Source organism: Staurois parvus, unplaced genomic scaffold, assembly GCF_062004578.1.
Source record: "Staurois parvus isolate SC_StPar_1 unplaced genomic scaffold, SC_StPar_1.0 ptg001482l, whole genome shotgun sequence".
Lineage (NCBI taxonomy): Eukaryota > Metazoa > Chordata > Amphibia > Anura > Ranidae > Staurois > Staurois parvus.
Window position 1 is genome coordinate 419,254 of NW_028319278.1, and position 10,543 is coordinate 429,796.

A 10,543-nucleotide genomic window follows, 5' to 3' on the forward strand; every position below is an offset into this window, starting at 1 on the left:
TCTTTGTTTTTCTAATATGTATATTATGTTATGCTAAATCACTAATTGATATAAGAACAAAGCAATGTATTCATATCTTTATGCATAAAGATGCCGGCAATTGAAATATTTGGGTCTGGTATGGATTTTGAGGTGAACCCCCATGCCAAAATTAAAAAAAAAATGGTGTGGGGTTCCCCCAAGATCCATACCAGACCCTTATCCAAGCATTCAGCCTGGTAGGTCAGGAAAGGAGGGCTGAGTGAGTGCCCCCCCCAAACCATACCAGGCCACATGCCCTCAACATTTGGGGGTGCTTTGGGGCAGGGGGGCTCCCCCCCAAAGCACCATGTTGATGGTGACAAGGGCCTCTTCCCCACAACCTGCCTTGCGATGTCATCATGCTCTGTGATTGACCAAAGAAGCATGTCACCTGACCTGTGGTCAGGTGCATTGCTTTAGCCAATCACAATGCACTGTCAGGGCGCAGTACATTGTGGGGCACGGTAGGCGAATAGCCCACTGAACACCCTTACTGCTTGTGTGTTTGATGAAGACACGAACAGCTGATGTTTGAGTCGAACTTACATTCAACTTGAACATCTAGCCCAACACTATTGTCCACTATCAGATAATGGGAAAAAGAAGCACCAGGCTCAGGAAGGATCCTGACAATATTGCTTGAATCCACCCCACTGCCTGATTGACAGCTAGTTCTACTCTTCAGAGCGCAGCTGAGAGCCAGAGCCAGTCACACCTGCCCCTCCCCAGCTGTTATGATCTGCCAGGTGGTGCTGCTGGCTGCCCACTTGACAGACCTACCCAAAGCGTGGAGTCTAAGTCCCGGTCTGTGCTTTCACCAGGGCCCCTGATGGTGGGGATGGACTTGAAACAGACCAGGACCAGGTCACGACCTCTGAGCAGGCCCACCAGTGGCAGGGAGAACCTCTGGGGATGTATTGGTACCGGAAGAGCCAGATGTGAGGAGGACGGCAGGGCCCAGCAGGATAGATTGCGAGCAGTGGTCCCGTGGGAGAGGCGTGGTACAGAATCGGCAGGCGGAGAATCGTCAGGTCACTCGCAGGGTCAGCAGGAGAAGTCAGTCCGTAGATAGGTTTAACAAGCCGGGGGTCAGGATGGGAGAGAGTAGAGTAGTCAGGACAATCCGGGTCAAAATGCGGGAGAGAGTAGAGTAGTCAGGACAATCCGGGTCAAAATGCGGGAGAGAGTAGAGTAGTCAGGACAATCCGGGTCAAAATGCAGGAGAGAGTAGAGTAGTCAGGGTCAATCAGGATCAAAAACACAGGTACAGGATACAGGAACTCAGAAGACCTTGCGGCAATCAGTGACAGTGCAGGGCATCTTTAAATATCGCGCCCTGCACTGTCATTGGCCGCCCAGGACGCGCCCCCGGGCTGTCATTGGTCGCCCGAGGCGCGCCCCCGGCTCCCACTGCACATGCGCGGCATCCTGTCATCCGCGGCTCGCCGGGACCTAGTGCTTGTATCCCGGCGTGAGCCGTTGCCAGCGCGCATGCGCCGGCCGACAGGACGCCGCGATCCCTGACATCAGCCCAGTCCTCCAGTGAATGCTGGAAGAACAGATTGGAGAGTGATGACTGACAGTCAGCACTCTCTGCTCTGAGAAGACCAAAAACGTGTGATCACCCATCATGGGCGATAGCTCGGTTCTTGGTCATAGAGCTGATGTGGTACAGCTGAAGCACCACATAGATGCTTCATTATGGAGGTAAGTAGGGATGTTTGTCTTTTTTTTTAAGCTCACACTTCTCCTTTAACGTAGCTTCATTCTATGCATGAAGAAATAAAAACTTTCGGTAAGTAGCTCCCTCCACAGCCCATCCAACACTTACCTGAGCCTGATCACGACCCAGTGATATGCACCACAGCGACGTCCCTCCTGGGTCTCTGCCACCCCATTGGCTCCCACTACTGTCAATCACAGCCAGTGAGGAGGAAGTGGGAGCGGAGCAAGCATACAAGTGACATGCTATGGGGGTACTCGGAAAAGAGGAGGAACCAGGAGCATCGGCAGGGGACTCAAGAAGAAGAGGATTGGGGCTTCTCTGTGCACAACGTTTGCACATAGCAGGTGAGTGTAACATGCTTGTTGTGAAAAGAACTTTACCTTTCATATCACCTGAACACTATTATTCTGAATGGCCTGTTGTGGGATTGAGGACAATATCATTGATCTTTTGGTTTAGAGATCCTTGGACACCTGGCCGCTACCCTCAGAGGTTCCAGTTCTGCACGTTGTCTGTCTTGGTGTAATCATCATTATCTCTTCTGTCCTTCAGGTTCTGGGAGTCGGTGACTGGAAGGGTCATGGTTTTGGAGGAGGAGAAGACTGCGTTGAGTTAAGGGATGGACATGAGTGGAATGACGATCACTGTTCTCTGAGCTACAAGTACATCTGTGAGAAGAAGATATTCTGATATGGACTGGTGAACATCGGAGGGCACATGATGTCCGTCTGCCTTTTCTCCTCCTCCATCATACTACGGCCATAGGAATGCTGCAGAATATGCTGGGGTTTTACATTTCTCTAGACTGGGAAGATCTCAGAATGTCTACACTGAAGACTGCAGTTTTAACTTATGGAGGAAATATAGAACTCTCCTACCTGTTATCAGAAAGAAAAGTCCATTGTTAAAAGAAAGTCAGTCGTAAAAATGATATGGAGATGGGAGGAGCTCTGACAACTGTTGTGTGTTTAGTTTTTGTGATGCTTCTTGTGTCTGGAGACCACTGTAAATTGTTTCCCGCAGTTGCTAGCCCCCCACTTACTGATTTGTGATTGGAAGGCAAATAGGACAACCCATGAGCAACTGAGGAGGACAATTAGAATGCAGTAAAAAGAAGTCCAGTGTTGCTCTTGGTTTCAACTTTTCAAACTGGGTGATGGGTAGCACATAACAAGGAACGCAGAATGGGGTGTCCTGAACATTGTACCCCACTCAGAGTAACAATCAATCCTTTCTACTCCCTGGGATCGGTTACTTGAGGACACACAGATAGAGAAATATGTTTCCTCCTTATTGCAGTTGACTTTTAGACGTGCCTTTTCCTTGAAGGACCAATTAGTCCAGATCCATTTTGGCAAACCTTTGAAGCGTTATACCAGGGGCGTCCCTAGGGTTGGTGTCACCCGGTGCGGTAACACTTGGTGACACCCCCTCCGACGATCCCCGCAGAATGGATCGGATCTGCAGATTGAGCATAATGGATAGGACTCCGATCCATCCTGCGGGGATCGTCAGCTTTCTTTACAACTTACCTATTCTTGAAGCGGGTCTGGGACAACTGCGCATGTCCCTCTTCCAGGCACGATCAATCGATGATAGCAGTAGTTCTATCATCCAGTGATCCGGCCTGAAACCGGGACATGCGCAGATGCTTCAGGGGGACATATCTACATGGGAGCAGTAGTGTATTTAGATTTTGTGCTGCCCTAGGCAACACAAAAAATGTGTGCCCCCCCCCCCCCCCCGAGAGAGTGAGAGAGTTCAATAAGTGTGTGTATGTATATTATGTCTCTCTCCCTTTCTTTTTCTTCTCTCTCTCTCCCCCCCCTCTCTCTTTCCTCCCCCTCTCCCCTCTCTTCCCTCTCTCCCCCTCTCTCTCTCTCTCTCCCTCTCTTCCCTCTCTCCTCTCTCTCCCCCCTCTCTCCCCCCTCTCTCCCTCTTTCTCCCCCCTCCCTCTCTCCTGCTTTCTCCCCCCCTCTCTTTCTTTCTCCCCCCTCTCTCTCCCCCCTCTCTCTCTTTCTCCCCCTCTCTCTTTCTCCCCCCTCTCTCTCTCTTTCACCCCCCTCTCTCTCTTTCCCCCCCTCTCTTTCTCCCCCTCTCTCTTTCTCCCCCCTCTCTATTTCTCCCCTCTCTCTTCTCCCCCCTCTCTCTCCCCCCCCTCTCTATCTCCCCCTCTCTCTCTCTCTTTCCCCCCCTCTCTTTCTCCCCCTCTCTCTTTCTCCCCCCCTCTCTATTTCTCCCCTCTCTCTTTCTCCCCCCTCTCTCTCACCCCCCTCTCTTTCTCTCCCCTTTTCTCTTTCTCCCTCTCTCTCTCTTTCTTTCTCTCTTCCTCCTTTTATTTATCTCTTCTTCCCTCTCTCTCTCTCTCCCCTCCCCTCTCTCTTCCCTCTTTCTCCCTCTTTTTCTCCCCCCCTTCCCTCTCTCTCTTTATCCCCCTCTCCCTCTTCCCTCTCTCCCCCCCCCCTTCTCTCTTTCCTCCCTCTCTCTCTTTTCCCTCCCTCTCTCTCTTCCCTTTCTCCCCCCCCTCCCTCAGATCGTATGGGACCACACACACACACCCACCCACCCACCCCTCCCCCCTCTCGCCCCTCTCGCCCCTCTCCAAGGGCTGCTGATCTCCATGCAGCAGGAAGGGGTGTGCAGTCTCATACGTTCTGTCAGTGATCAGTGTCAGTGTAATCTACCGTATGGATGACAGGAGGGAGAGTCCACAGAACACAACACAGCTCACCTCCTCTGGGCTCTTTCATCACTTCTCTCCCTGCTCCAGGCATTCCCCTGGTCCTGGCTTGTCAGCTGCTGGAGGGAGAGATGCACGATCCTTGCTCTGCAACTTCCCTCCCTCACACCCCACCGCATCGATCTTCCTGCTGTCCGCTGCTGCTCAAAGGGGGGACGCCCTACTAAAATTGCCGCCCTAGGCAAACGCCTTGTTAGCCTCGCGGTGGATACGCCCCTGCATGAGAGACACATCTTACCGATACACCGGTGTCACCCCGCAGTATCGTCCGTATGCAACCTATACGGGGTGACACCAGAAGAAAAGGTAAGTTGTAAAGAAAGCCGACGATCTCCGCAGGATGGGTCGGATCCATCCTGCGAGGATCGTCAGCTTGCTTTACAACTTACCTTTTTGTGGAGCTGGTCTGGTGTCACCCCGTGAGGTCGGTGTCACCCAGTGCGGACCGCACCCCCCGCACCGGCCTCGGTACGCCACTGTGTTATACCATTGGGGTGCTTTTGAATGTAATGTATGAACAAATGTACTGATACATTAACCACTCCCCATCCCTTCATACAGCGGTGTATTTAGGTTTTGTGCTGCCCTAGGCAACACAAAAATCATTTGCTCCAACAGACACCAACCCAAACCCCCCCCCCCCCCCTTGGAGAGAGCCTGACATTGACCAACAACACCCCTGCCCTCCACTCGGGAGAGCCTTCCACTACCCCCCCTCCTGGCGACAGAGAGAAAGACCCTCATCTTCAAAGCTCCAGACATCCCTGGGAATGGGAGTCAGGCTCTACATACACCATCAAGCAGCCCGCAGCCCCTCTTGGATCCCACCTGGTTCCTGTGGTGCACGTGTCCCTTGTTTCATCTCTTCTTCTGAGGGGAGGTACTCCCTGGGACTGGGGCACAGATCGGGGCTCTGCTCGCTCCCAGGGTAATGGATGCGGGGGGACATTTAGAAATGTTCCCCCACATCTGCAAAATCTCCCATACGGCCGTTCATTGGCAGGGGAAGAGGTTAAGGATCTCATGTGGAATGTTAAGTTGGACTTCATGAATTTTTGCGGATGAGGATCCAGCTTCAAATTCCTGTCAGATTCAAAGGTTCTGGTATGCATTTCTTTTTTTTTTTTTTGGGGGGGGGGACTTTACTGTATTTTTTTTTTATTCTGCCTTATTAAAATTGTTGCTCGCCCAGGATTTGCTGAACCGAATATGAACCTCATCCCTATAGTCCAGTATTGCCCCGATAACTCCATATTCAGCCTTGATCTCCTTCTAATATAACATAATAAATCATCACTTTACATTTCATTGTAGACTTTTGTATCAATATTATCTGTAGAAGCCGAGATAACATGAGGCAAGCCAGGCCGAGTCCCGGAGACCGGTCTGGTATTATCATATCACCGGAGATTGGGCTGACCCATTCCTGCTCATGTTTTCTGCCATAGATTTCCCAGAATTCTGTCCTGCATGAAGGAAGATGTGTATTTCCAGGACTGAAAACTGCCGACATCAATAGAAACAGGAAATCGAGGAATAAAATATCCATCACCATTTATTATCACCACGAAAGTGAAATTACTCTGTAATAGAAATCACAGTAGAAACATTTGTAGAAATGATTACTAAAATTGGCAACATTTCCAGGAACCAAAAATCTAAATCCCGGGACCGTCCTTGGAATCCCGACACACCTTGGCATGAAATAATTGCATTTAAAGGGCCTCCATCATGAGAGAATTGTGGAGGCTGACATTGTTCAACTCTTCTTTAGAGAATGGTTGTTCCCTGGATGTCATGGCAGTGCTTTGGCTGCAGTCTTTGACCCGGACACAGTTCTTCCCACATGGAAGAAAAATACAATTGAAATACATTTTTTAAATATTCTTTCCCAAACTATTGCCATATATTTGAAATAACACAATTATGGCCATATTCAATATATATATATATATATATACATATATATACATATATCTATACATATATATATACTGCATGTTGAAATGTGTTTTTATTACAAAATATATGAAAAATATTTTTTAAAAATACATTTCAAATATACTTTATGCCTTTAAAAATACAAATCTACATTTTTGGAGTGCATTTACAAATATAAATAAAAATATATGTTAAAATGACTTTTTTATATGTTGATAAAAACCTGAAGAATATATTTATAAAATATATATTTAAAAATATATGTAAATGCATTCCAAAAATGTAGATTTGCATTTTTAAAGACATACAGAATATTTGAAAGGTATTTTTAAAAATATTTTTCATATATTTTGTAATAAAAACTAATTTCAACATGCAGTATATATATATATATATATATATATATATACACAGTATATATATATATATATATATATATATATGTGTGTGTGTGTATATATATATATATTTTTTTTTGGACTGCATTTACAAATATATATATTTTGTAATAAAAACTTATTTCAACATATATATTTATTGAAATGTATTTTGAAATATATTCAATACGGCAAAAATTGTAGTATTTCAAATATATGGCCAAATATTTGGGAAGGATATTTTTAAAATAGATTTCAAATATATTTTTCTTCCATGTGGGTTACATTAAACAAAGCCGGGTAACTCGCATTTTCAGAAGAAGGTCTGCAATTGCAGACTTCGGGGTTTGATTTACTGTGCACTTTGCAAAAGTTCAGTTGTACTCTGCAAGCGCAGTTGCTCCAGAGCTTAGTAAATGAGGTAAAGATTCACTTTACAAAGAATTCCCAATCACATGCAAGGAGAAAAAAAAGAAAATATTCAGAATTTTGCTTGCATACGATTGGATGATGGAAGTCACCAGAGCTCCTGCTCATTTACTAAGCTCTGGAGCAACTGCACAGTCTATTTGCCGTTAGTAATTCAACCCTTTTGTATTTCTAACATAACATAGTCACCACTTCCTCCAACCATTGGCTGAACGGTGAACCAATCCCACCACCCTTTCCTTTGATGTCACCATTCTCTAGGTGGAGGTCTCACATCTCCGGGATCCCCCCATATATCTTTATAAAACCTTGCTCTACACATACCCCGGCATGGAGGGGCTCAGTGAAGGTGGTGGTGAAGGTGTGGAGGTGTCGGCTCGGGTCACACAGATCATAAAAGGAGATCCTCCCGGCCTCATAATCCAGATATATCCTGATTCTGGTTTTGGTGATACCAGTATAAAAGATGTTCTTTTTATTGTTTTCAAAAGTAGCATCGAAAATACCTATTTTAGCACCCCAGGACTTGTCATTACGCCCAATCAATGAATTACTTCCTTTCCTGTCTACACTGGGGTAACACATCCCAAAACTGCCACGAAATGTTTTCCCGACTTCCAACTCCCAGTAATGTCGTCCCGAGGAGAAACTCTGACTGCTCATCACCTGAGAATAATCTGTGAATCTCTCTGGTGTTTCTGGGCGATTCTGGTCCATATCTGACCAGGATACAGTTTTCCTGTCATCTGATATATGTAGATTATTATGAGCTGTGTTTAAATCCAGTAATATGTCTGCAGCTTCTGGATTATGGAAGTATTCAACTGCCTCTGTTATTAAATTAGATAAACCTGCATATAGGATCCTAGCCACATCCAGCCCCCCTCCATCATGGAGGAGTTCCTCATATCTCTCTCTGTCTTCGTTATCTCCATCCTCAGTATCACACAAGTCACCTGTGTCTGATTCCTGTAGGACAGTCAGTGGATCCGTCATGTTACACAGCTCCTCAATGTCACGCATCTTCCTGGACAGCTCCTCCTTCTTTATTTCCAGATCCCGAATCTTATCCAACATGGAGATGGAGACCTGCTTTGCCTGTCCCAAGAGTTCCCTCAGAAATTCCTTTTCTGGGTCTTCCAGACATTTCCTGAGATCTTTAAACAGGGTAGTGACTCTCTTGGTGTCACCAGCTGATTTTACTTCTACTTTCATCCTGTGTTCCTGCAGACTCTGGACTCTTTCCTCCATCTCCTCTCTCTTTGCCAGAAGTGTCTGCAGAACTTTCCTCAGTGTTTTCTTCTTCTTCTCAAAGGCCTCATCCAGCATCTCCACCTGGTGTCCTTGATGTTCTCCAAGCACATAGCAAGACTCACAGATGCAGGTATCATCTTTAGAACAGAAATACTTCAAACCATTGTTGTGGATGGTGCATTTACTTCTCTCCAAGGGGAAGGTGGGGTCAGTTAAGTTGTGTCCTGGTGTATTTTTGTGGACTCCAGAGACCCCGGATTCCTCTTGATCTGGCTGAGCAGACAGGAACTTGTCCACTATGTTATGCAGTGTTATGTTCCTGTGCAGTGGAGGACGATCCGGAAACTTCTGTCTGCATTCAGGGCAGGAATACCCTCCAGACTCCTCCTGTGTATCCAGCACACGACCAATACAGACCCGGCAGAAGTTGTGTCCACATATCAGCATTACAGGATCTGTATAAATGTTCATACAAATGAAACATTCCAGCTCAGCTCTCAGAAAAGCAGCCGCCATCGCTGCCAGCAGATGAGAAATGAAATAAGTGTCTCTAACACTAAAAAATTCAGTTTAACTGGTTCCAGCTTTTCTGTACGGGGCGCGGCTGAGCTGATATTTCAGTTGATTGAAATGGAATTAGCAAAGTACACATGGACTTCCATCCCTGACAGAAGAAGAGAAATGAAATAAGTGTCTCTAACACAAAAAATGCAGTTGAACCGGTTCCAGCTTTTCTGTACGGGGCGCGGCTGAGCTGATCTTTCAGTTGAATGAATTGGAATTAGCAAAGTACACATGGACTCGAGGAAACCTCTGTGGGTGGTAGAGTCTATTGCCTGGTTTGAATGATGGCTATTTTTACAATCTAACATATTGTTGGGTTCATTTAAAGTGTAGAGTAGAAGACTAGAACCCCTACCAGCAATCAGTTTGTGTGCTTCTTGTAGGCATTGTAGCATTACCCCCTTAGGGGTTAATGATGAGTTGGGTCCCCCTATGGTCTTGCACAACCAGGCAACATGCATCTTCCTCAGACTTACATTAAGAGTTAGTAAACAGTCCTTGAGCTTGTTTTGTTTTGTTTTATTAAGGGGTATTAAACTTGGATGGGGTAAGGGGGATATGGAACTACAAACCAAGGACAAATTCCTTAGCAACTATGTACAAGACTTTACACCGTAGAAACTCTTCTTGGAGAGCTCTCCAGCCTCTCCTGGTGTACCACCCCAGATCCCAGATAATTCTCTTCTTATCCAGCTGCCTGAGGGAATCCCTGGGCAAGGGAATCCAGTGCTTGTCACCTTAAATGAAACAGTCACAGGTAAGGAGCTAATAAGGTTTCCCACCAGAGTGTTCTTTTTCCCTTAGCTGGCCTAGAGAGTGTAGGACTACTTAGTGTCAGTCCTGTGAGCAGATTTAGGTAGGTGGTTGCCTTCAGGCCTTCCACTGGGTTGGCTTCTTTCCTGGCTCTAAAGGGTCTTCGCTTTGGGGGCTGGTGAGAATGAGTGATCCCCTTTTCCAGTTCCCTGCCTGTAGGTAGGCCTCTTCCCACTAGGCCTCCTGCCAGGGTCCTGCATCTCAGCTTCCTCACATATTCCACCTGAACTCTCCTTCCGCTAATCATTGTCAATCACTTGTAAAGGCTGCCCTCAACGCATGCCAAGCATCATTGTTTCCTCTCCTCTTTTTTCTGATGTTCAGGAGTATGTCAAGGCCTCAAGTTACTTTGTATCTCTTTATCTCCCCTCTGATCAATGTTTATAAACAATGTTACTTTGTATCTCTCTATCTCCCGTCTGATCGATGTTTATAAACAATGTTACTTTGTATCTCTCTATCTCCCGTCTGATCGATGTTTATAAACAATGTTACTTTGTATCTCTCCATCTCCCGTCTGATCGATGTTTATAAACAATGTTACTTTGTATCTCTCCATCTCCCGTCTGATCGATGTTTATAAACAATGTTACTTTGTATCTCTCTATCTCCCGTCTGATCGATGTTTATAAACAATGTTACTTTGTATCTCTCTATCTCCCGTCTGATCGATGTTTA

General features: G+C 46.2%; 1 protein-coding gene across 1 annotated transcript; it reads right to left on the reverse strand.

The window, feature by feature from the left end:
* Nucleotides 1–5,645: 5,645 nt before the first annotated feature.
* On the reverse strand, nt 5,646–9,004 carry LOC149435678 (E3 ubiquitin-protein ligase TRIM11-like). The gene is made up of 2 exons (XM_089662487.1): nt 8,501–9,004; nt 5,646–5,759 (listed from the first exon to the last, which is right to left on the reverse strand). The coding sequence occupies exons 1-2, from the start codon at nt 9,002–9,004 to the stop codon at nt 5,646–5,648; spliced, it is 618 nt and encodes a 205-aa protein (XP_089518613.1).
* Nucleotides 9,005–10,543: the final 1,539 nt, after the last annotated feature.

Excerpts from the sequence above, each read along its gene's own strand:
- LOC149435678 (XM_089662487.1), bottom strand. The coding sequence starts at position 9,004 with ATGGCGGCTGCTTTTCTGAGAGCTGAGCTGGAATGTTTCATTTGTATG. Across the intron at positions 5,760-8,500 it reads AAGTTCTGCAGACACTTCTG|AAGGAGATCAAGGCTGAATA; the intron begins GCAAAGAGAGAG and ends ATGTTATATTAG.